The sequence below is a fragment of the Oncorhynchus gorbuscha genome, linkage group LG08 (assembly GCF_021184085.1).
Source record: "Oncorhynchus gorbuscha isolate QuinsamMale2020 ecotype Even-year linkage group LG08, OgorEven_v1.0, whole genome shotgun sequence".
In the NCBI taxonomy this organism is placed as follows: Eukaryota; Metazoa; Chordata; class Actinopteri; order Salmoniformes; family Salmonidae; genus Oncorhynchus; species Oncorhynchus gorbuscha.
Genome location: NC_060180.1, coordinates 25,007,726 through 25,035,439, shown reverse-complemented (window position 1 = coordinate 25,035,439; position 27,714 = coordinate 25,007,726). Strand labels below are relative to the sequence as shown.

The 27,714-nt window shown below is 43.4% G+C and overlaps 1 protein-coding gene across 2 annotated transcripts in view; it reads right to left on the bottom strand.

Annotated features, from left to right (window-relative positions):
- Window positions 1-27,714, bottom strand: part of LOC124041396 (inositol polyphosphate-5-phosphatase A-like) — a 300,331-nt gene that overhangs the window by 33,115 nt on the left and 239,502 nt on the right. For both annotated transcript variants that reach the window (XM_046358921.1, XM_046358922.1), the window contains exons 10-11: window positions 8,575-8,670; window positions 7,969-8,043 (exon numbers count right to left, since the gene is read on the bottom strand). In XM_046358921.1, the coding sequence (XP_046214877.1) occupies window positions 7,969-8,043; window positions 8,575-8,670 (171 nt within the window). The remainder of the gene's footprint in view (window positions 1-7,968; window positions 8,044-8,574; window positions 8,671-27,714) is intronic.

Genomic DNA, 27,714 nt, shown 5'->3' with positions numbered 1-27,714 from the left:
GTTGCTGCCCTCTCACAGCTCTTACTTCTGTCAAGACGTGTTTTAAGTGGTCCGGTTCCGCCCAGGGAGCTTTTGATCTTCTAAAAGAACGTTTTACGTCCGCTCCTATCCTCGTTACTCCTGACGTCACTAGACAATTCATTGTCGAGGTTGACGCTTCAGAGGTAGGCGTGGGAGCCATTCTATCCCAGCGCTTCCAGTCTGACGATAAGGTTCATCCTTGCGCTTATTTTCTCATCGCCTGTCGCCATCTGAGCGCAACTATGATGTGGGTAACCGTGAACTGCTCGCCATCCGCTTAGCCCTAGGCGAATGGCGACAGTGGTTGGAGGGGGCGACCGTTCCTTTTGTCGTTTGGACAGACCATAAGAACCTTGAGTACATCCGTTCTGCCAAACGACTTAATGCCCGTCAAGCTCGTTGGGCGTTGTTTTTCGCTCGTTTCGAGTTTGTGATTTCTTACCGTCCGGGTAGCAAGAACACCAAGCCTGATGCCTTATCCCGTCTGTTTAGTTCTTCTGTGGCTTCTACTGATCCCGAGGGGATTCTTCCTTATGGGCGTGTTGTCGGGTTAACAGTCTGGGGAATTGAAAGACAGGTTAAGCAAGCACTCACGCACACTGCGTCGCCGCGCGCTTGTCCTAGTAACCTCCTTTTCGTTCCTGTTTCCACTCGTCTGGCTGTTCTTCAGTGGGCTCACTCTGCCAAGTTAGCGGGTCATCCCGGTGTTCGAGGCACTCTTGCGTCTATTCGCCAGCGCTTTTGGTGGCCGACTCAGGAGCGTGACACGCGCCGTTTCGTGGCTGCTTGTTCGGACTGCGCGCAGACTAAGTCGGGTAACTCTCCTCCTGCCGGTCGTCTCAGACCGCTCCCCATTCCTTCTCGACCATGGTCTCACATTGCCTTAGACTTCATTACCGGTCTGCCTTTGTCTGCGGGGAAGACTGTGATTCTGACGGTTGTCGATAGGTTCTCTAAGGCGGCACATTTCATTCCCCTCGCTAAACTTCCTTCCGCTAAGGAGACGGCACAAATCATTATTGAGAATGTATTCAGAATTCATGGCCTCCCGTTAGACGCCGTTTCAGACAGAGGCCCGCAATTCACGTCACAGTTTTGGAGGGAGTTCTGTCGTTTGATTGGTGCGTCCGTCAGTCTCTCTTCCGGGTTTCATCCCCAGTCTAACGGTCAAGCAGAGAGGGCCAATCAGACGATTGGTCGCATACTACGCAGCCTTTCTTTCAGAAACCCTGCGTCTTGGGCAGAACAGCTCCCCTGGGCAGAATACGCTCACAATTCGCTTCCTTCGTCTGCTACCGGGTTATCTCCGTTTCAGAGTAGTCTGGGTTACCAGCCTCCTCTGTTCTCATCCCAGCTTGCCGAGTCCAGCGTTCCCTCCGCTCAAGCGTTTGTCCAACGTTGTGAGCGCACCTGGAGGAGGGTGAGGTCTGCACTTTGCCGTTACAGGGCACAGACGGTGAGAGCCGCCAATAAACGCAGGATTAAGAGTCCAAGGTATTGTTGCGGCCAGAGAGTGTGGCTTTCCACTCGCAACCTTCCTCTTACGACAGCTTCTCGTAAGTTGACTCCGCGGTTCATTGGTCCGTTCCGTGTCTCCCAGGTCGTCAATCCTGTCGCTGTGCGACTGCTTCTTCCGCGACATCTTCGTCGCGTCCATCCTGTCTTCCATGTCTCCTGTGTTAAGCCCTTTCTTCGCACCCCCGTTCGTCTTCCCTCCCCCTCCCGTCCTTGTCGAGAGCGCACCTATTTACAAGGTACATAAGATTATGGACATGCGTTCTCGGGGACGGGGTCACCAATACCTAGTGGATTGGGAGGGTTACGGTCCTGAGGAGAGGAGTTGGGTTCCGTCTCGGGACGTGCTGGACCGTTCGCTCATCGATGATTTCCTCCGTTGCCGCCAGGATTCCTCCTCGAGTGCGCCAGGAGGCGCTCGGTGAGTGGGGGGTACTGTCATGTTTGTCATTTATTGTCATGTCTTGTCCCTGTGCTCCCCATGCTATTCGTTTCCCTCTGCTGGTCTTGTTTGGTTCTTTCCCTCCTTCTATCCCTCTCTCTCCCCCTCCCTCTCTCACTCTCTCGCTCTCTCTTCTCTCTGTCGTTCCGTTCCTGCTCCCAGCTGTTCCTATTCCCCTAATCATCATTTAGTCTTCCCACACCTGTTCCCGATCCTTTCCCCTGATTAGAGTCCCTATTTATTCCTTTGTGATCCGTTCCTGTCCCGTCGGTTCCTTGTATTGTATTCACCATGCTGTGATTGCGTTTCGCCCTGTCCTGTCGTGTTTTTGCCGTGATTGTGTATCACCCTGTCCTGTCGTGTTTTGTGCCTTCATCAGATGCTGCGTGTGAGCAGGTGTCTCAGTCGACTACGGCCTGCGCCTACCCGAAGCGACCTGCAGTCTGTGGCCGCTTCTCCAGTTGTTTCCCCTCTACTAGTCTAGAGGATTTCTGTTATTCCGTTTTGGACTTTAATAAACTCTGTTTCTGTTAAGTCGCTTTTGGGTCCTCTTTCACCTGCATGACACATCTAAATATTGCACTTGGGAAAAAGACATCTTAAAGTAAAAATAGAACGAAACAAACTGGCATTCTATTTTTGCTCCATTATAGTGGCCACAATAGTAGACACAAGGCTACATGTGTGCAAAAATAACATTCACTGAGTAAAAAATATTTATAATCCCCCTCAGTCACACTTGATCCCTGAATCCACTTGTTTAACAAGCAACGCCTCATTTTCACCTAATTCTCTCATTCTGAAAATTAACCACATACTGTAGAGGGAAAACATTAGTTCACAGATGGTAGTTAGTTCATTCATTTGTTAACATTTCACACAGATTGCCATGGTCCAGTAAGCAACTAACGCGTTATAACTTGAGGAACAGCAGGGAGTTGTATACCACTTAATTCTGTAGCGAATTGGTTAGGTTACAACGTAAGCTCATCTGATGTTGTAACATTAGCTAGCTAACGTTAGCTGTGACTTTATCAACCAGCACATTTTCACATCATAAACACAATTATTTGATCAGTTAAGGTGGCTAATGTTGCTCAACATCTCTCTGGCTAGCTAATGGAGAATTTGATCCAGCTAGCAAGATAACATTACTTAAAAATCTAACAATAGTTGTTCCACCACACTTTCTCCCTCACTTCAAACTTTCCAAATGCCAGTTGTTTTTCGGTTACTGCTCATGAAGTACACTTCATCACCTTCTCACCCCATGGCTCTGTGGTCAGGCTTCTCACCTACCTCTTCGTTACTGTTTTTTATTTTACCTACATTTAACTAGACAAGTCAGTTAAGAACAAATTCTTATTTTCAATTACAGCCTAGTGGGTTAACTACCTTGTTCAGGGGCAGAACGAGAGATTTTTTACCTTGTCAGCTCGGCGATTCGATCTTGCAACCTTTCGGTTACAAGTCCAAGTCTAAACACTAGGCTACCTGCCACCCCACTGCCAAACTGCGCGCTGCATTCTGTTGTTATGTGAACGATTGGCTGAACCTTGGATACAGCCAGTATTGCTCCAAACGCGCATCACTTGTTCGCATACTGCCAGTAGTGATCCAAACACCCCCCAAAAAAACGTTTCTCATCGAATCTACACAAGTCACATAGGTCACCTATTTTGGATTCAAAACTCGGTGACTAGTTTGCGTCCCTGGGTAGGGCACTGATGTTGGGCGATTATGCCTGGCTCGCAGTCGGAGTTCCAATTCATCCCAAAGGTGTTCGATGGGGTTGAGGTCAGGGCTCTGCGCAGGCCAGTCATGTTCTTCCACACAGATCTCAGTGAACCATTTCTGCATGGACCTCGCTTTGTGCACGGGGCATTGTCATGCTAAAACAGGAAAGGGCCTTCCCAAACTGTTGCCACAAAGTTGGAAGCACAAAATCGTCTCGAATGTCATTTTATGCTGTAGGATTTCCTTCACAGGAACTAAGGGGCCAAGCCCGAACCATGAAAAATAACCCAAGACCATTATTGTTGGAGGTACGCCATTTGACTGTGAAGCAACGGAAACCCATTCTCTGGAGTGATGAATCACGCTTATGCGCCTGCGTGCAGTTTGAACCAAGTTTCTAACTAGCGTTAGCACAATGCCTGGAAGTCTATGGTTATCTGCTAGTGATGCACAATATGACATTTCTGTCCGATACCGATATCCAATATTTTCCTAGCCCCAAAAAAACATACCGATACCGACATTTACAATTTTAACAGCCTTTTAAGCATTCTAGTACAGTTAAATAGTTAAATAGTTAAACACACACACATAGACGAAGTGGTCTAAGGCACTGCATCTCAGTGCAAGAGGCGTCACTACAGTTCCTGGTTCGAATCCAGGAAGTATCACACCTGGCCGTGATTGGGAGACCCATAGTTCGGCACACAACTAGTTTGCGTCGTCCAGGCCGTCAATGTGAATGTCAATTTGTTCTGACTTGCCTAGTTAAATAAAGGTTACACACACCACACTGACAAACAGTTATTGTGCTGGTATTTACGTATGTCCACATTACCAGTAAAACATAATCAAAACCTATTTCTTTCACTTACTTGCTGTGCTGTTTCATGTTCATTTGTTCAGTCGTTTCATTCTCAACCAGGATTTCTATGGAATGCCGTTTGGGTCTTTGCGTGTCAAAAAAGTACACGTCAAATAACACAACATCTGTTTCAGTAGCTAACTATATAGCTAGGTGTCATCATGTAAAATAACCCTCATTTATGAGACAGTTCTTATTTGATTAATGGTGGTCGGACCCATTTATGTGAAGCTAGCCACAATAAGGATTAGCCACAATAGTGGACTTTGCGGTTAGCCTTAAAAATACAAGTGTGGCATAATTCTACTATTTGCATTACTGTCAATGACATACTTTTATTTTGAAGGCAAACAAAAAATTGTGCCTAAACCTTATTGTGGCTAGCTTCACAACACATAACCCGGTGCGGTCGAGCCTAACTAGCCAGATGAAGCTAGCTGGCTGCTTATAATGTTAATTTAAACCCTGTTGCTGCCTATTTATTTTCATGAACTGATGTTCAATTTCAATAGGCAAACAACAAGTGGCAACCTAGATAATACTTATTCACAAGGATTCCTTAATCAAAAATCAATAGTTTTTTGTACAGCTTTGCCAGTGCTACTGTATCTTTTTTGACACGCAAAGATCCAAACGGCGTTCCATAGTATGTTGACTGCTCGATCCACACAGCAGATATTGTGGGCTAATTTAAGAATGCTGTGTTGCACGTATAGAGCAAAATTTTACGTGCCATCATTACGTCATGTACCTACGTTATATACAGTTGAAGTCGGAAGTTTACATATGCTAGAGGAAACAGGTACAAAAGTATCTATATCCACTGTAAAACGAGTCCTATATCAAATCAAATCAAATCAAATCAAATTTATTTATATAGCCCTTCGTACATCAGCTGATATCTCAAAGTGCTGTACAGAAACCCAGCCTAAAACCCCAAACAGCAAACAATGCAGGTGTAAAAGCACGGTGGCTAGAAAAACTCCCTAGAAAGGCCAAAACCTAGGAAGAAACCTAGAGAGGAAGCTATGTGGGGTGGCCAGTCCTCTTCTGGCTGTGCTAGAGATTATAACAGAAAATGACCAAGATGTTCAAATGTTCATAAATGACCAGCATGGTCAAATAATAATAAGGCAGAACAGTTGAAACTGGAGCAGCAGCACAGTCAGGTGGACTGGGGACAGCAAGGAGCCATCATGTCAGGTAGTCCTGGGGCACGGTCCTAGGGCTCAGGTCAGTTGAGCCCTAGGACATAACCTGAAAGGCCGCACAGCAAGGAAGAAGCCACTGCTCCAAAACCGCCATAAAAAAGCCAGACGACAGTTTGCAACTGCACATGGGGACAAAGATCATACTTTATGGAGAAATGTCCTCTGGTCTGATAAAACTAAAATAGAACTGTTTGGCCATAATGACCAACGTTATGTTTGGAGGAAAAAGGGGGAGGCTTGCAAGCCGAAGAACACCATCCCAAGCGTGAAGCACTGGGGTGGCAGCATCATGTTGTGGGGGTGCTTTGCTGCAGGAGGGACTGGTGCACGTCACAAAATAGACGACTATATTTTTGTTTTTTCATTGTTATTAATAAAAAAATCCATATATATTTTCCTATCACTTTGACAGCGTATTTTGTATAAACCGTTGACAAGAAAATGACAATTAAATCAATATTAATCCCACTTTGTAACACAATAAAATGTGAACAAATCCAAGGGGTCTGAATACTTTCGCAAGGCACTGTATATAATACATATGCTACATACATCATGATCAGACTGAGGAACTGATCAATACTAGCAAAAGCACAATAAGCTATTCAATGTAGCGAGGCATTCAGGTATAAGAGACAGCATAGAAGCCCATTCTCCCTGGCCTTCCGTGTTTATCTTCCTAGCTAAGGTCACATTTTATTTCGCATGCTGCTGTGTTACCACTTAAGAGCACTGACAGGTAAAATATTGAAGAAGTTTAGCCTGGGTCTTTATTTATATATTTATTTACTTCATCTGGAAAACTTGCAGCTTGAGTAATGTTGCCAGCATGCAGGGAGCATGGCAACGAGGAGCGGCCCTGACATAAAAGTTCATCACTCCAAACAGGACCCCCCTCCCTTTACCCCTCCTCCTTCCCAGCCGTCTGCCGACACCACACTGATAAAGTTACAATAAAGAGGCACTGAAACAAAATCAATGATGAAGAGGGGAGAGAGGAGGGCTACAGGATGGAAGATACGCTACTGGATAAATAGGAGGTGGTGGAGAGGAGGGGGGCATGTGTCTGCACAGAATCCTGGTTCCCGGGAACGTAGATCCGCCCCTGCCCACTCCCGCTCCCTCTACCTCCGCCGAGGAGCAAGACCCTGTGTCCCTTGACGCCACGACTCCCGGAAAAGGTAATCTTCCCAAATACTTATCAGGGCTCTCCATCGTCCCGGCCTGACAGCAGCGGGGATAATTCATTATACAATTTCGATGGGAATATCGACTAAACAAAACTATTAATCATAGCAAAAATCAATAGGCATGGACACATTCAATCATGTCCCGACCAATAATTACTCCTCTCAAAATATAATAATTATTTTTGAGAGGTGCCTCGAATTACATTTCTGTCAAGCCTAGTAGTTGATGAAGGACGCAATGGATTTATTTTTCCTCTGAGGAGGGGTGCAGGGGGAACATTTATCCTTTTGGAAAGGTAGTTTGTTTTATAAGGATCATAACACTGTGTGTTTAACTAGACTATGACCATCAGATTATCTCTGACGCCCCATTACGCCATTTATCTTGCCGAGCCCTGCAGGGGAGGGGGGAGAGGAAAGTGGGGGCATCCTGGGGCACAAACACACACCACATAAACACACACATACCGACACAGAGACACAGACATACAGCCCCACATACACTCACAGTATGTACAGCATACACACAAACAGACAGACTACTTGAAGAGTCCTATGTTTCACATGGATTATTGGCTATTATAATGGTCATGAGGAGTCCTGATGTGTGTCACATTGGCTTACATGTGTCCAATTGCCTGTTATACAGTGTTGCATGTGTCCAATTGCACGAACACACACACATACACTCAGTGTATAGCTGTTTCTCAATAGGAGGTGTCAGGATGATAAGAAAATGTGGAAAATGGAAAACATTTAAAAGCATTTTTGCAACAGAAAAAAAAAAAAAAAATCACATCAGTGACTTTCACTTACTTGTTTCACAGTGAATTTTGGCCTCTGTCTAAAGGCGACAACATGTAGTAAACGTTGCACATTCCTGTCACTTTGAATGTCCCAACTCCCAACTGAATGTCTTAAAGCACCTCAATAAACATTTTTATTGAATAAACCTTCCAAAGTTATTAAACAAAATTAATTTCTTACCAGGGCCCCATTGTTTTCACGGAAAACGTCCTGGTTGATATAATTAAAAAGCTTCTTTTCAAGTTGAAGTACAACCTAAAAGGGGCAGAAGAGGGTAGGAGAATAGTGGACTCATTAGTAGCGACCCTCATCTGAACCAGCACTTTATAATTAGAGCTTTAATTAATTTAATGAAGGGTAATGTGCTGTGGTGTTGGGAGCAGCATTCATTCTGTCTGAAGTGTTGAATACTATTATTCCACCTGTTCACTTATGCCGGATTCTCACTATAGGGCCAAACCGAGCAAAGCCTGGCCTTGTTATGCATACACCATAGTTGCTGGAAAGGACAATGTGAAATGAAAATATCTTCAACCGGGTCAGGTCGGGTTAGGGTCAGCTCTATAGCATGTATCAGGCATTAGGATGGCCTGAAGATTCATTGGGAAAGATTATGTGAAAGAGTCATTTCTTTCTTTATAAAAGGCACATTACAAATAAGCTATTCCGTGTTCAGGTGAGGTGATGTACATGAGTAATTCTGATAAAACGTGAAAAATGTCAGGTATTGTGTGTACACAGTGCATTTACATCTTCTTATGAACCAACATCAATGCTGCGGCATACCTTGCGATCGTTCTCTGATTCTCTGAATATTAGCTTCTCCACTTCATTGGTGTCACCTACTCTGACCGTCTGCATGGTGGCAGTGGAACACAGACTCTGTAGAAGGAAGGGGGGGGGGGTTAGTGCCAGTATTCCCTACATCCTCATAGGATGGAACAGTATATCATACCGTGGACAAAACAAATGTAACCATGTATCGTATGGTGTCAAAGGGTAAAACACAGGATCTCTCCCTGCGTGTGTGTGTACAGAGGGCTATACCGTATCATTACTAATGGCCATTCCACAGTCCACACACAGAACACATAAACACCACTATGCATTAGAAAGATTTTTGAAGAACCCGCCCACCCCCCCCCCCAAAAAAAATCCCCATCTTACTGTCCCCCTCTTTATTCTGTGCTATGTCTTGACCCTGTGGACCGTGTGCATGGTTAAATTCCCCTTTGTGGACTCCTTTAACAATTAGTTAAACATTCAACCATCTGTGTTTGAAGACAGTTGAATGAGGTAATCCCTCAACCAGTGGTTCCCATACCACACTGCAGGGACAGCGGTCTGATTGAAATTCAAAGCACAGATTAGTTAATCAGGTCAAGCCAATATAACGGGCAGAAAAAGGGCCTTTAGACGGAAATGTCACAAATCAGTCCTGCTTGCCCAAAATGGCACACCAGATTAGAACAAACACCCAGCAGTAAGTGAAAGTGGAACAACCCTCCCTAGTTCCCCCCCTAAAGCTGGTTTCTAAAGCCCTAACAAATCGCTCCATCTTTCACTCATTTAGGCCCTCCAAATGCAGGGTCAATATGGTCCCCTGCCATCCAAATGCTAATGCGCTTAAGTGTGCTTAAGCAGCTTTGTGCAATGAATAGGCCAAAGAAGGAGCTGGAGAAGGGCAAGGCATATATACTTTCCCTGGCAAAAAGTCATTGTAGCCACACCAGCAATAGATAATCCGAAACATTTAATTTTTCATCCACTATTACGATTATTATGAAAAACGCAAAATTGTCGACTTTTGAAGTTCTTTAACGCTTAAGTGTTTTTTTTTAGAACGAATTCACAACTTATCGAAATTGAGCAAATCAGAAAACAAAACGCAGCCATGAGGACAGTTGAACAAGATAAAAAAATAGAACATGTTAATAAGTTATCTTATTCAAATTAGCCTTTCAAGTTAGTGAATTGGTAGCAGCGTTGGGCCCTCTTGTTCTTCCCAACCGAAGCCCTTCTGTCAGCTTTGCAAATCCAAAACCCAGCCAAGCAGAAATCCCTGGCCACTTCAGAGCCAGCAGCACTGCCAGAAACCCACACAGCTTATTGGACAAAAAACCGCCAGATATTTCAAGAACAGAAATGGCCTCTCCATTCATGTTCAAATGATTTCTGTAATCCAGTAAGCGTTAGCCTCGACCAAGAAATCTGTTATTTGTGCACAAGGATCAATGTTGCTTCACTATACCTGAATATGTCCCCGTCACAAGTCAAAAGCATACCTGCGCAAGCAAGCACATAGTTGTGTATGTTAATTTCTTCTAAGAGCCGAGAGGCTCATTGGTCCACAATGATGTAGCTTTTCTGTGTCACACCCTTTGCCAACTGTTTCTGACTCTGAACTGAAAGCTCAACAAGAAAAAACGACAATGACACAGTGTCGTGTATTGTGAGGCAATTATTTCACTTGGTCTACATTTTAGTGAAACTATACAATTTCAGGGAAAACCAGTCAATCTGAGTGTAATAATTTTTGAGAATCAACTCAGTTTTTCAGAATAGCGAGCCGACTTTACAAATCTGGGTCCTCTACACACCCAGCAGTATGATGGTGGTCTGTCCTCACAGTTGTTCAGGTTAAGCAGTTCGGTGGCCAGGCCTGACATGTGATTGATTCATTCATTCATGTGTTCATTGACTAAGACTGATCAGTGTGTCATGGGAGTCAGAGGCGGCTGATTGCACGCCATTGATCACAGTGCGTTCCTGTCGTCCGGGGATGCCTCCGTGAAAAACAACCTCCCCCTCCTCGTCCCTCTAAAACTCCATCACCACATCCCTTGTATAATTCAGCCCGGCCCACCAACCCACCAGCCCTTCGGCCCATGCAGGGACCTTCGTCATGAGATACCCCCTAACCTAACAAAGAGGCAGGGTAAATGAGAAGCCCATCATGCCACTGCTTAAGTCTTCTAGATCCGTGCAGGACGGGACTGCCAAGAGAGCCCAGGTGCTTTCTCAGACATAAGATTTTTTATTTTTTTTTAATCCTTGAGTGAAAAAACAAGGACAGATGTTGACCAAGAATTAACCCAAGCTCACCACCGCTAACTGTGGATCATGCATCTGCAATAGAGGCACCCTGGGTAATGTGACCGCTTGGGTAGGGGGCGTGGGAGGCAAGAGGAAGCGGGCTCCTGGACAGAGCTTTCTCTTTAAGTAGGGCCAGTGGCCGGGCTGATCAAAGTGCCTGGGTCTTTAAACACACATCTAAACACGCTTTTATTGACCCCCCCAAATGATATTAACATAACACATTACATCTAAACATGCTCTCATTGACCCCTCAAATGATATTAACATAACACATTACATCTAAACACGCTCTTATTGACCCCCCCCCAAATGATATTAACATAACACATTACATCTAAACACGCTCTTATTGACCCCCCAAATATATTAACATAACACATTACATCTAAACACGCTCTTATTGACCCCCCCAATGATATTAACATAACACGTTACATCTAAACATGCTCTCATTGACCCCCAAATGATATTAACATAACACATTACATCTAAACACGCTCTTATTGACCCCCCAAATGATATTAACATAACACGTTACATCTAAACATGCTCTCATTGACCCCCAAATGATATTAACACAACACATTACATCTAAACACGCTCTTATTGACCCCCCCAAATTATATTAACATCACACATTACATCTAAACATGCTCTCATTGACCCCCAAATGATATTAACATAACACATTACATCTAAACACGCTCTTATTGACCCCCCCCCCAAATGATATTAACATAACACGTTACATCTAAACATGCTCTCATTGACCCCCAAATGATATTAACATAACACATTACATCTAAACACGCTCTTATTGACCCCCCAAATGATATTAACATAACACGTTACATCTAAACATGCTCTCATTGACCCCCCAAATGATATTAACATAACACATTACATCTAAACACGCTCTCATTGACCCCCCAAATGATATTAACATAACACATTACATCTAAACATGCTCTCATTGACCCCCCCAAATGATATTAACATAACACATTTGAGTTGAACAAATGGCTCTTCATTTGGTACATGAGGATAAGAGGGAGAAGAAGAGGAAAAAACAGGACAGCTGTCAGGAATAAGAAGTTTGGAAGGAAAACAAATATGTAGAGTTGTCCAGAGGGATGTCTTCACTGCTTCGGGAACGCCAATAGTCTCTCTAACAGCCCATACAAAGAGAACCCCCGGCCCGGCAAAAGCTTTGCATTGTGGGTCTCGGGTCAACACAGGAGACGGGGGGGCCTGTTTGTCGAGGAGTTAGAGGAGAGGTTGCCCCTGTGCATCTTGGGGGATGGCGCTTGCTTTGTGCTTCAAATGGAATAATCTCATTGGTGTGGGAGAGGCTACACGGATACGCCTGGTGCCTAAATCGATGACGTATGTCGTACAGCTGAGAGTTGAGTGGAGACAAACGGATTCGGTTCAGTCAGCCGTCCTGATGGGCCCTTTCCAGGTAGCTAGTTTATGCTTGCGGCTAGAAACTTCAGCGAGAATTTGAAACTTGTCTGCCGAAGTTGGGACTTGGGAGAGTATAAGGCTGCTATCCTACTCAAAATAAAATAAAGTAGGATGGAACAAATTGGCCCCGTTTTCACTACCAGCGGCAACATGCGATATTGCTGCCCAGTGGGAAGCAGCTCAAGTCGGCAAGCACCTCGATACAACACCGTTGCACTGGTCATTCGTACCGGCTTGTCCTTATATTAGCTAATTGGCATGTCACGGTGACATCCAGATGGTAACCAATACTACAAGTCAATTCTCCCTCGCCCATCTAAATGTCACTTTATTTTACAAGTTTTAACTAGAGCCATGCTGTGGTTGTTGCCAGCTAGCCAGCATAAACTAGCTAACTGGGAAGGGTTCAACAGGACGACGGACTGAACCGAATCCATTAGTCTCTACAAGACTCTCAGCTGCACAACCTACGTCATCAATTTGGGCACCAGGTGTGTCCGTATAGCCTTTCCCCATCAGTGTCCGAGAAGGAAACGGGCGGTGAAAAGACCTCTCTACTCCAGCTGCTCTCTTTAGAGACAAGGTTAAAGCAATCTGTCCCACTTCAAAGCACCGACTGCCTTTCCCCTTCTGCTACTGATCCAGCCACGCAAACAGATGGAGAAGCTTGGCTGAGCCCAACGCAAACACAACACTGACACAACCAACAAAACCATGACACAACCCCCATTCATTCAACCTGGCCACAAGCCAACCGGCACACCAATCTCACACCTAAGAAAACCAACTGTACTCAAAACCAGTATCCCCTCTTGCCCTGATATAACTTCCTTTCAGCACATCCCATACAAAGCGTACACATCCATAACACATTTCTGTGCCTGCGATATGGCAGTGTTCCCCAAACCGCAATCGACTAAACCACAGCAAATCCACAGATCTATTGCAGTACTAGCACACCTGATTCAATTGGTCAACTAATCACCATGCCCTTCATTGAATTGTATCTGACGTTATAAATGTCCTCTCCACCAGGCCCCAGTCCATGACTTGTAAGGTTCCAGGGGTCCATGGGTGTGGCAGTGTGCCAGGTGACTGCCCTGGCATGGCAATGGGGCAGCGGTGGCTTCATGGGATTTACGCCACAGAACCTGGGCAGGGGCTCCGCTTACATCACTCAACCTAGCCACTGGGTGATTCCCATCTAGAGTTGCAAAGATACCGATAATTTACTTTTGGTAAAGTAATTTAGGTAATTAACAGAAAAAATCTAGAGCAATCTATCGTAACTTAGGTAATTTACACTTCAGTAGTTTTAAAAAAAGTATTCACATTGCATAAGTATCTATTTATTATATTTGTGTCCATATTGTCCCATGGTTCAATAGCCATATGGTTCAATAGCCTAATTAATGAAAAAAGCATCTAATCAACAATGGCATTATTTTCAATTAACTCCACAACTCTTCCAACTAACTACTTTTTCATAACTTCCACCAGTTTGACCCCAAAACATTGACAACATATATATAAACATATTCAAATAAATATGTTTGTAAAAAAATATATATAAAAGGATATTTCATGCTGAAAACCTCATATTAAACACCAATGGTTTATATTTAGGATAATGTTTTAAAGCTTTTGTCATTTTATGTTTTAAATCATCTTATTCAATTATTACATATACTTTGCATGTGATAAGGCCACATAGAGGGCCAGACATTATTTCAGAAACCTGTGATAATCTGAAGGACCCAAAAATGCCACTAAATGTCTTGGAATATATTACAGAAAATCCTTGAAAGAACTTCAAAGGTTTCTAGTAACACAGCCGCCCTTTGCAACCCTAATCCCATCAAATAATTTCACATGCCTATTTTTCACTCTCCCGTCACCGACATTCCACCCCAAAAATAACCCATTGAGTGTGTTTAGAGCTTCGGTGATTAAATCTCTATTTTTGATGAGGGAGACGGGACAGGGAGTATGACCCCTGGGCCGCCGTTACTTAAAGAGATCACTCTCCATTACGCCAAGTGGGGACAGGGCAGGGCTGGCCTTTGTGTCACCAGGGGCGGTGGCATTGTCATGGCGTGCCATTATTTTCTCACCATTGCGCGAGGGGACTTGCCAACCCACTCGAGTGGTGCCAACGGCTGGCGGGTTTAGCTTAGCGCTCTCCTCCTCTCTTCTCTCCTCCTCGCCATATCAGTCTGCCCTGCATGCATGATTGAGACATCTTCCCAAACGGTGATGCGCCCGGATCCAAAGTGGGCAAAAACAAATATACCCTCTCCTCCCCACTCATTACCCAGGAAGCCTCTAAATCAGGGCTGACCCCCACCCCACCACTCCACCTGACCTGCCTGGAGTTCAACCAGAGAGCTCCACACTCTCTCCCTCCGGGTTGCTCATTAATCCCACTAAAAATACTAAAGCTAACTCTCTCTCCTCTGCTCTCATCCTTCTAGACCTATCGGCTGCCTTCGATACTGTGAACCATCAGATCCTCCTCTCCACCCTCTCCGAGTTGGGCATCTCCGGCGCGGCCCACGCTTGGATTGCGTCCTACCTGACAGGTCGCTCCTACCAGGTGGCGTGGCGAGAATCTATCTCCTCACCACGCGCTCCTACCACTGGTGTCCCCCAGGGCTCTGTTCTAGGCCCTCTCCTATTCTCGCTATATACCAAGTCACTTGGCTCTGTCATAACCTCACATGGTCTCTCCTATCATTGCTATGCAGACGACACACAATTAATCTTCTCCTTTCCCCCTTCTGATGACCAGGTGGCGAATCGCATCTCTGCATGTCTGGCAGACATATCAGTGTGGATGACGGATCACCACCTCAAGCTGAACCTCGGCAAGACGGAGCTGCTCTTCCTCCCGGGGAAGGACTGCCCGTTCCATGATCCTGCCATCACGGTTGACAACTCCATTGTGTCCTCCTCCCAGAGCGCTAAGAACCTTGGCGTGATCCTGGACAACACCCTGTCGTTCTCAACTAACATCAAGGTGGTGGCCCATTCCTGTAGGTTCATGCTCTACAACATCCGCAGAGTACGACCCTGCCTCACACAGGAAGCGGCGCAGGTCCTAATCCAGGCACTTGTCATCTCCCGTCTGGATTACTGCAACTCGCTGTTGGCTGGGCTCCCTGCCTGTGCCATTAAACCCCTACAACTCATCCAGAACGCCGCAGCCCGTCTGGTGTTCAACCTTCCCAAGTTCTCTCACGTCACCCCGCTCCTCCGCTCTCTCCACTGGCTTCCAGTTGAAGCTCGCATCCGCTACAAGACCATGGTGCTTGCCTACGGAGCTGTGAGGGGAGCGGCACCTCAGTACCTCCAGGCTCTGATCAGGCCCTACACCCAAACAAGGGCACTGCGTTCATCCACCTCTGGCCTGCTCGCCTCCCTACCACTGAGGAAGTACAGTTCCCGCTCAGCCCAGTCAAAACTGTTCGCTGCTCTGGCCCCCCAATGGTGGAACAAACTCCCTCACGACGCCAGGACAGCGGAGTCAATCACCACCTTCCGGAGACACCTGAACCCCCACCTCTTTAAGGAATACCTAGGATAGGATAAGTAATCCTTCTGACCCTCCCCCCCCCTTTAAGATTTAGATGCACTATTGTAAAGTGACTGTTCTACTGGATGCCATAAGGTGAATGCACCAATTTGTAAGTCGCTCTGGATAAGAGCGTCTGCTAAATGACTTAAATGTAAATGTAAATGTAAAACATAGTGGATTCACCAATGCCATGGATGAAGAACTAGGAGGGGGGATTTAACATGGGGGGGGGGGGTGTAGTCACAGATCTTTTTCAGTATTCATAAAGCGTCTCAGTAAGAGTAGAAGGATCAGGAGGATCAGTTTAGCCTTTTAGACCATAATGGCTAAGATAACATGGACAGGACAGGGGGACTTGATCAGAGATCAGCACTCCTTCCCTGAGACACTTTATTATGAGTCCTGACTGTGGCTTTACCCTGCTACGCTCACTGTTACCCTATTTCTGACCCAGACTCACACCAGGTTAGAGGTTAGTCAGGACCATGCATCAACGTCTTTCTGGTCGGAAGAATGGTCGACCCTTCTCCATGCATCAACGTCTTTCTGGTCGGAAGAATGGTCGACCCTTCTCACTGCCTTGCCTTAACATCCCCCACCACAGACACTGATACCCACATACACAGACACACAGAAACACTTGCATGGCTTCCCATGAGCCCCAGAGTGTGAGAGCTTAAGTTCTGTGATAGCAGGCCACACGGGGGGGGACGCCCCATCTCAAATGAGGCGAGGTAAAAGGGGCGCGCGAGGTAACGATAATGTGCACTATTTATCTTGTGCATTATAACATCTGGGAAACTTCTCTAAAACAATAGGTGGCATTGGGAGGGGTGCCCCTGTGCTAACTTCAGGGCCCTGTCGAATGCATTTGTCCTTTCTGAAGCATAATGGACAGGCCACAAATCATTCAGGACAACATGATGCTGGGGTGGGGGTGAATGTGTGTGTGTGCGCATGAGTGTGTTTTGCCCCCTGGTATATAACGTCTCTGCTCGCCCATTCTCCAGGGCCCGGCAGGACAAATTGCCCTGCATGGTTGTTTTTAAGAGGCAATGCAGAGCATAGAGAAAGGGACAGAGCTGAAACACAGGGAACAGACCCATAAAAATTCATCACTTTGACCCCGCCGACCTCACCCTGCTGGGGGTTCCAGAGTAGACACACCCAGCTGAGCTGGGAGCATGCACGCAGGCAGTTGCCCCCCCCCCATCACACACAAATAGCTAAATATCCAACTTTACCAAACTTTCACACATACACATACATACATGTTAAGGCAAAGAACCAGACAAAAGCTCCTAATCACACACACATTTTACCAATACAATGTCCGAAGAAAGACTTCTCAACAGGAAAAGGCCACCAGATGCTTCATTGTGTGTGTGTATGAAGTAGTGACAGTAAAGGAGGTTCGGCACTCCTCAGCGTATTAGGCAAAGTAAGAGGGGTCATTGTCTCAGGCCAGGCTCCTGCCACATTACTGCCACCTGTACAAAGAGAGCCTAATGAAAGATTTAATCTGAAAACCCTGGCCAGCCCACCTCCTCTCTGACATTATGTCAGCAGTTTGAAACCAATCCCGGCAGATGTCCACAAGACTGTTTAACGCACACAAGTTACTCTCCTACAGTCAAACGCTTCAACCGCTGGCCTTTCTTACTGGGATAATGCTTGATTTGAATGTTGCTCGATGCAAGTTTTGGTTCCAAACAGACCATAAACAGCAGAGTGGACATCAACGTTTGTGCAATGAATAATTTTTAACATCTCAGAAGAAAAACTATCCTCCCAATGAAAAACAATTTTAAAAAAATGGATGATTAACCCTGTGGTACAACGTAAAAACCCTACACAACGATGCAGCTTTGTGGCCATTACAGATCCTATACACTTACTAAGCATTATTGGGAGTTGTACTTACTCACATACAGTGTCTGTCTTCAGAAAGTGTTCATACCCCTTGACTTATTCCACATGTTGTTCTGTTATAGCCTGAATTTAAAATGGATACAATACCCCATTATGACAAAGTGAAAACATGTTTTTAGAAATGTTTGCAAACTAATTGAACATTTAATACAGAAATAACTCACTAACATGAGTATTGACACCCCTGAGTCAAATACATGTTAGAAACACCTTTGACAGTGATGATAGCTGTGAATCCTTTGGGTACGTCTCCAAGAGCTCTGCACACCTAGACTGTACAATATTTACACTTTCTTTTTTTAAATTCTTCAAGCTCCGTCAAATTGGTTGTTGATAATTACTAGACAGCCATTTTCAAGTCTTTCCATAGATCTTCCAGAAAGCCCCTCAGGAATTGGTCAGTGGCGGTCATAACATTTTGTCAGATGGTAATTGTCATGCAAATAACTGCCGGTCTCATGATAATTGACTGTTAATCAAGATAAACACATTTAGCATCTCCTGGCTTTCACGCATAGCCTACAAGCCACTGCTGCAGACTTTTGGAACATCTACATATTAAAAAGTCTAATGAAACCATGTAATATAAACTACACCTTCACAATAAATCCATTATTTATTTTAGACAGGTCTAAAGAAGCATGATATGAAGAAAATGCTATTCTGTTCTTCTGAAATAGACTACATACTCTGAGTTGTCCTTATTTTAGGCCCTGATCTGGCTATGCCATATGGCTCTGGGCTACACTAGTTTGCTTGGAATTCCGTGGCATTATTTTATAGTTTGAAGAATACAATTGAACATGAATAATATACACTGGATATTTTCTCCAAACGGTTTGAGGGAGTTCGCACATGCGGCTATTCTGTGTTGAGCAGATAAAAGAAACAGGTACAACTACAGTATGTGCTTAATTATTTATACAATTTTCGTTGTGATACAAACATTCGGCTATATGTTTAGCTGTTTTATACATTCTAAGGCTGCATGAAAGGGCATGAGCTCTGCTCTATTTCTTTTGCAGGCTGCACACACTTCAGTCTCTCACAATTTGACAAGCACTTGATAATACTCTCACCCATCATACTACTCTTAATTGAATCTGGTCTTTACATATAGCCTACTAATACAGTGCATGTGTGTGGATTTAAAAAATATTTTTTAGATCATATTTTTATTCACAATGAATGAGAGATCAAATGTAAAGACATTGTTCCCCCCTCCAGAATGCCTCCAAACACATCAAAAAAAGGGAAAGTCATTGAGTTACATGTTAGAAAACCAAAAAGTATACACCATTGTTACTTCAACACAAGAAACCATGTAATAGCCTAACAATTGCAGGTGATTAGGTGTTCTTATAGGCCTATATAGCAGTAATCTCAAGGGGTCTGGGCCAAGAGTTGTTCTGCCCCTGAATAAGGCAGTTAACCCACTGTTCCCAGGTCGTCATTGTAAATAAGAATTTGTTCTTAACCGACTTGCCTGGTTAAATAAAGGTAAAAAAAAGAAGAAAAAAAGAGTACTAATCTGGAGGAAGTGTTTGGAGCTGTTCCAAATAGGATATCAGGTCCCAGGTGGAATAAAATGACTTGGTTGACCCTTGAATAGTATACTTCATTTTTTTCCTAATTTTAGGAAGAGCATCAGATCTTTGAGCCAAAGAGAGGCTAAGGGAGGTTTGATCCTTCTGCGGGCTAACAGAGATGCAAAGGCAATGGCATCTAGCGGTCTGTTGGGCAGAGAAGGATTGTTGTTTGGTACCACAAAAACAGCCATTTCTGCACTAGGCTGCAACTTTATATCAAATGCTTCAGAAAGGGTTTTAAATATAGTGGACCAATAATCTGCCAGATGGGGACAGGACCAGAACATGTGGGTCAAGTCCGCCAAGGAGCTTTAAGACCTGTCACATGTACCATCAATATTTGAGTAGAATTTGGACAATCTGACCTTAATGAAATGGATACGGTTAAGTACCTTAAACTGTATCAGGCTGAGCCGGGGCACAAGAGGAGCTTCCATTTACCCGAAGTAAGGCACCATTCATCAGTGATCTCTCCACCAGGTTCCTCTTCCCACTCAGATCGGATTCTATTGAGTGACAGGTTATCAAGGGACATGATTATCTAAATAATATGGGATACGAGTCCCTTTAGTTGAAAAGGTGTTTTCAAAAGATCACACCAGACCCGATTCGCTTGATAGAATTGGAAAGGTGGGGCTTTAAGTGTGAATAAACCGGCGCATTTGGAAATACCTAAATAAACTTGAAAGTGGTAGATCAAATTTGATATTGAGGTCTTCGAAATTGGCAAAGGTGCTATCAGTATAACAGTCATTAAACTTAGCAATGCCATTCCTCTGCCACAGCCTGGAAGCCGAATCCAGTTTGCCTGGAAGGACGAGGAGATTATTACATATAGGACCTCGAATAGTTAAATCACAGAATTGAAAATGCTGATGGAATCGAGTCCAAATTTGAAGAGTATTGACAACAATTGGATGTAAAGCGTGAAGCTGACAGAGGGAGATGAGCAGTGACTAAGGCTGACAAAGAGGAAGAGAAACAGGAGTTGGCTTCTGTTTGACAGCAGTCCGTTTCTGGGGTGCGAAGCCAGTAAACAATCGTTTGTATATTCGCTGCCCAGTAATAATGCATACAGTTAGAAAGGGTCCTCCGTGGGTTCTCTCTGGAGGAATGCTTTAGTTATTCCTGGACTCCCACTGCCCCGTTAAAAAAAGACGATTTAAGCTTATGCACTGAAGTGAAAAAAGACTTTGGTAATTTTTTTAAACAAAAAATAAAAAGAAGGAGACATTGGAACAAACACAGAAATCAGGGTAAAAATCAGGGTAATTCATCTTGATACAATTGACTTTAACCAGCTAAAGTCAAATGGAGAATACTCCATCTCTGAAGGTCCAATTTAAATGTGCTAATCAGAGGAATAAAGTTCCCATCATGGAGGGAAGACAAGGTACGGGGTGATATTGATCCCTAAATATTTAAATGGAATTAGTATCCCGTGGAATTTGTGATGCTAATTCATTAATGGGAAAATATTCACCTTGAGAGATTCAATGTATAACATGAAAACACACCAAACCTACACAGTAGGTCCACTACCTCAGGGTCACATGCTTCAGGGTCAGATATATATAAAAGCAAGTCATGTGGATACAAGGAAACTTTGTGTTCCAGTACCCATCTGAAGGTACCATGTATTGAGCGTGTGACCATCAGCATAATAGAAAGGTGATCCATCGCCAGGGCAAATAACAGAGGGGACATTGGAAAATCCCTGGCGTGTGGCCCTTGATAATAGGAAATACTGTGAATGTTTGTAAGTACTGATGCCTTGGGTGATAAGTACAACAGTTGAACCCAGGAAATGAAGTCTGCACCAAATCCACATTTTCCCAGTAAAAGAGAATAAATATTCCCATTCTACCCTGTCAAATGCCCTCTCCGCATCTAAAGAGATAATCTACTTCAGACACGTCCGAAGATGCAGAAGAGTGTATGACATTAAGCAGATGTTGAATGTTAGAAAAGGAGTGGCAACCCTTAATAAACCATGTCTGATTCGTTGATATGATGTCTGTCATAGAGGATTCAATTAGAGGCAAGCAATTTCGCTAATATATTTTACATCTGCATTGAAACGTGAGATCGGTCCGGGATAAGCCACACTCCCGATGCATCTTTGATGAGTTTGAAAAGAAAGTGTGATCGACGCCTGTCAGGGTTTGGGGTAAAACAGGGTTTGAATGGGCCAAGACTGGGTGGATCACACAATTCAAGTCACCTCCAAAAACTAAATGGTGTGAGTTTAGATTGGGAGGCAAAGAATTACACTTGTTAATAACATCATCCCAATTGGGAGCGTAAACATTTACAAGCAAAACAGAAGTGTGAAAGAAAGAACCGGATACCGTAACAAAAGGCATGTGGAATTATTTTTGATTAAGAATAGTCCACACACACACATTTAAAAAAAATCCATAGCATGCACTCGAACAGCGAATGGAGGTTACATGTGGTTACATTTGTAACATGTAAGCATATTGGCACGTCCATAAGGCTACAATTCAAAATTAGGCTACTATAGCATGATTTGGCCACAGAGGTTCATTAGCTTCTTTAAAAAAATAAGTTGTGTATTGTTTTAAATGGCATTGCCTACAGTTGGAAGGAAAGGCACCGCACAATTTAGGTAGATTATTGTTGAGTTGCAACTGTCTGTGAAAAGTAGAGAGGCCCGAGCCAGGGATACCGCAAAGTTTCAAAATACAATCGCGGGAAACATAGTTTGGAAAGCAAATGGTTATTGCTCTAAGGAGAAGACAATTGTGATGGAAATGTTTATGTTTGTACTTTTCTAATAACCAATTTGTGTGTTCCGTTTGTGCTTTTCTAATAACCAATTTCCATGTTCATGCAAGTGACTGATTGAAATCCTCACGTTACTATCTGCAATTTGGCAGTATGCCGAAGCCCTTGTTTTGAGACCGATCTCTCAGTTTCAAGGTCTCAGCTTAGAGAGAAGAAGCCTTGAGAGGTATTGGTCTGTCACATGCATGACCCAGTATTGGTCAGTCACATTAAAACATCTTTGGGTTAGGGGGCAGTATTTTCACGTCCGGATGAAAAGCGCACCCAAAGTAAACTGACTGTTACTCAGGCCCAGAAGCTAGGGTATGCATATGCATGGTAGTATTGGATAAAACACACTCCAAGGTTTCTAAAACAAACTGTTAAAGTAATGTCTGTGAGTATAACAGAACTGATTTGGCAGTCGAAACCCCAAGCATAATCCATCCAGGGAAATGTATTTTTGAGGTCATTGTTTTCCAATGTTTCTATGGGAAACCTGATTTATTAGGGCCCAGATTGCAGTTCCTATGGCTTCCACTAGATGTCAACAGTCTTTAGAAATTGTTTGATGTTCTTTCTTTCCTGTTCTTTCTATGTGTCACTCAGGTGGACTCTAGTCTTTTGGTGCACGTGAACAGAAGCTCGCTCCTCGTTGTTTTTCTTTGGTATTGGAAACAGTTTATTCCATCTTCAATTTGATCTATTATTTACATTTTAGGGTACCTGAGGTTGGATTAGAAACGTTGTTTGAAATGTTTGGACCAAGTTTACAGGTAACTTATTAGATACTTTGTAGTCATGTTGGGCGAGTTGGAACCGGAGTATTTCTGAATAAAACGCGCCAAATAAATGGACATTTTGGGGATATAAAGAAGGAATGTATCGAACAAAATGACGATTCATTGTGTCACTGAGACATTTGGGATTACAAAAAGATGAAGATCTTCAAAGGTAAGCCATTTATTATATCGCTATTTCTTACTTTCATGTTGCACCTGCCTGGTTAAAATTGGTTTTTGTATGCGGGTCGCGGTCCTCAGATAATCGTATGGTGTGCTTTCGCCGTAAAGCCTTTTTGAAATCTGACACAGAGGCTGGATTAACAAGAAGTTAAGCTTTATTTTGATCTATTACCCTTGTATTTTTGTGAATGTTGAATATTTATATTTCTGTAGTTTGAATTTGGCGCTCTGCAATTTCACCGGATGTTGTCAAATCTATCCCGCTTACGGATTTGATCCGTAAGAAGTTAATGAAGCAAACGTTAATGATAAATGAATTACTGAAAACGCTAAATCATGCGAACTGTCTGTATATATAAGTGAGCTAACAGGTCTGCCCCGGTAGAGCTCCTGATTGATGTGTACTTGGTGCATGGAGTTGGAGCCTCTCCACCGCGCTGATAATAAACAGTGATTCATTTAAGATTGACTTTGAGTGTCCCTGTGTAAGAATTTCCACAACACAATGAAAAGACTAATCTGTCTTTTAGTTATCAAAATGTTCAACTTAATTGAGTGAACAGTAGCCTATCTTATTGGCACCAGAGGAGCGCATCGGCAATATCCCCAGTGCGCACTGCACATATTCACCATGTATCATTGAGTCAGTGCTACTTCAAAGTTTGTTTTTGGACAATAATTTCCTCTTCCAGTTTAGATGGACTTCATATTCTATACTGAACAAAAATGTAAACGCAAAATGTAAAGTGTTGGTCCCATGCTTCATGAGCTGAAATAAAAGATCTCTGAAATTTTCCATACACACTAAAAGCCTATTTCTCTCCAATTTTGTGCACAAATTTGTTTACATCACTGTTAGTGAGCATTTCTCTTTTACCAAGATAATCAATCCACCGGAACAGTGTGGCATATTAAGAAGCTGATCAAACAGGATGATCATTACACAGGTGCACCTTGTGCAGGGGCCAATAAAAGGCCAATAAAATGTGCACTTTTGTCACAGAACACAATGCCACAGATGTCCAAAGTGTTGAGGGAGCGTGCAATTGGCATGCTGACTGAAGGAATGTCCACCAGAGCTGTTGTCAGATAATTTTATGTTAATTTCTCTACCATAAGCCACCTCCAACGTTGTTTTAGAAAATTTGGCAGTACGTCCAACTGGCCTCACAATCGCAGACAATGTGTAACAACTCCAGCTGAGGACCTCCACATCAGTCTTCTTCACCTGAGGGATCATCGGCGACCAGCCACCCGGACAGCTGATTAAACTGAGGAGTATTTCCGTCTGTAATAAATCTCTTTTGTGGGGAAAAACTCATTCTGATTGGCTGGACATGGCTCCCCAGTGGCAGCGCCCCTGCCATCTGAAATCCATAGATTAGGGCCTAATTTATTTATTTCAATAGACGGATTTCATTATATGACCTATAATTCAATAAAATCGTTGAAATTGTTGCATTTATATTTTTGTTCAGTATAGATAACGTGGTAAATTAGTTTTGATTTAGAATGGACCATTATCATGCACCTGTTGGAACATATATATATATATTTTTTATATATATATATATATATATATATATATATATATATATATATATATATATATATATATATATATATATATATAATATAATATATAATAATATAATATATATATATATGCCATTTAGCAGACGCTTTTATCCAAAGCGACTTACGGTCATGTCATGTGTTCCAAGAAGGCGCAACAGCGGCTCTTCAACCTCAGTTGGCTGAAGAAATTTGGCTTGTCACCAAAAATACTCACAAACTTTTACAGATGCACAATCGAGAGCATCCTGTTGGACTGTATCACCGCCTGGTACGGCAACTGCTCCGCCCACAACCACAAGGCTCTCCAGAGGGTAGTGAGGTCTGCACAACGAATCACCGGGGGCAAACTACCTGCCCTCCAGGACACCTACACCACCCGATATCACAGGAAGGCCAAACAGATCATCAAGGACAACAACCAAACGAGCCACAGCCTGTTCACCGCGCTACCATCCAGAAGGCGAGGTCAGTACAGGGTGCATCAAAGCTGTGACAGAAGCTGTTTTTCAGACTCTCTATCTCAAGGCAATCAGACTAAAAAACAGCCATCACTATCATTGAGTGGCTGCTGCCAACATACTGACTCAAATCTCTAGCCACTTCAATAATAAAAAATTGGATGTAATACATGTGTCACTAGTCACTTTAAACAATGCCACATTACATAATGTTTACATACCCTACATTACTCATCTCATATGTATATACTGTACTCTATACCATCTACTGCATCTTGCCTATGCCGTTCGGCCATTGCCCATCCATATATTTATATGTACATATTCTTATTAATTCCTTTATACACACAAGTGTAAGGTAGTTGTTGAGAAATTGTTAGATTACTTGTTAGATATTACTGCATGGTCGGAATTAGAAGCACAAACATTTTGCAACACTCGCAATAACATCTGCTAACCATGTGTATGTGACCAATAAAATGTGATTTAATTTATGTAGTAAGCTGTTAGTAGCCCATGTGCAATCACCGTAATAATTTGCTCCCTTTTCCCCTGATAACTTAGCATACTGTTCTGACTTGGTGTTGCACATTTACTCTGTAGCCTTTTTTTTGAGAGAAATGTCATCATTGAATATTGCTTATGCCCCCTTTATTTATCATACGGTTCAATACTGGGAGAATACTACAAGAACAGCCCATGTTATGAATTCTATCGCTGTACATTTCAAAAGTGTCGAACAAAAGTTATATTGACTGTGTCCGCCCTAGCTCGCTCATAAACGTCTTAATCAGCTCATCGTTCCCTTATGCCATAGTTTGCACATCTCAATTGTCAGTAGAAACCACATTTGTTTAAGCAAGCCAGCCATATCAGCCATATGACATATCACATCATTTTAAAAAGGCAGTAAAATGAGGCTGAATGAATTATTTCGCTGCCAGACAAGGCTCCGCTCAGAGCCAGGTGTAGCAGTGGTAAGGTTTTGGGACTCTGCTGTTGGGACTCTGCTGTTGGGACTCTGCTGTTGGGACAGCTATGTGCAGGCCCTAACAGTTTGTGGGCACCGTTTGTCACCATTATAGTGCAATGAATGTATTGTTTAGTGTTGTGTTGTGGCTTTGTCAGCATGACTTACATGCTAAAATAGCCACTGGAAAGGAATATAAGAGATCGACATCTTTTATAAACTAGTCAACACTTGCTGTTCAGTTGTAAATGAACGCACAGTAAATAGCCTACTTGGCGCCATTACTCCACGTGGCTGGCTCGCACAGTAGATTGCGTACATATCACAATGACTTCACATTGGCTGGCTATGTGAAACACACAAAATAAAATAAATGAATGTGTCAGAAAACAATAATTAGGTTAATGGAGTTTGACTCATCGTTACTACTTACATTACACGGGACGTGCAAATTCACAAACATCATGCTCTCTCTCCCTCTTCAGTATAAAGACATTAGACTGCAACCAGAGATCTTATTATAATGAGGAGATGCTCATGTCTCAGTCCTAACAATGGGAGTTGTTCTCCCAAAGGCGGGAAGGTAGGCGACAAGCTTAGGCCTAAAATAAGCCCATAGAAAAGTATTGGACTTATTTTTGACCCATTTAAGCGAGATTGAAACCTCTCGCTTCGCCCCTTCCTCTCTGCTACGTTTCCATGCCATAGCTCGCTTTGTGACTGACAGGCGCCTATCCTATCAATAGTTCGCTAGAAGATGCGTATTGTATTCTAGCGGGAGAGGGCTCGACGGACTAGCAAATTTGAATTTTTAAATTAAAAGTAGCCCAGTTAATATAATGCTGAAAATGTAGCCAGCTGAAAATGAATGTACAGTAGAACCGGTTTATTAGCTGACAGCCAGTACTAATGGAAAACTTTTAAAATGTCTTCCATTGCATGTCATAATGAACACTACCCAAGGCTTCAACTGCTGAAATACTCTCAAATAATTGCTATCTGATGGAGCTTTTGTTGCCTCAGGATGAGACAAACAAACAAACACATTAAATGCCCATAAGAATGGCCCAGAGACTTTCCTGACCAGGAAGTCCTTATTATTAGGCTATAAGTAAACCTTAATATAGGATTATAACTAGGGCCCAGGGTTTGTCCAAGTAGGTACTAAGTCATATGGGCAGGAAAGTAAATGGGACCTGCCCAACAGTAAAGGAACGTGAGAGCTTATAATACGGTATTCAATCTTTTTTTTTAAGGGACAATTTTTAAGTTGCATAATATTGGGTGTTTTTCTCAGGCAGGCTGGTGGCCTTCTATCTGTACAGTGTTGAAGAGGACCCCGGCACAATGCCTCCCCGGAGACAAAGAACAATGATTAATTTGGACGCTAGCGCCACCCTTTAATTTGTTTGCGCCATTTCATCTAAATGATGTGTCTTCTCCGGCAGGGCAAGAGGGGAGCCCTGTGGTGTAATTTAGCCCAGAGAAGGGGGAAAGAAGA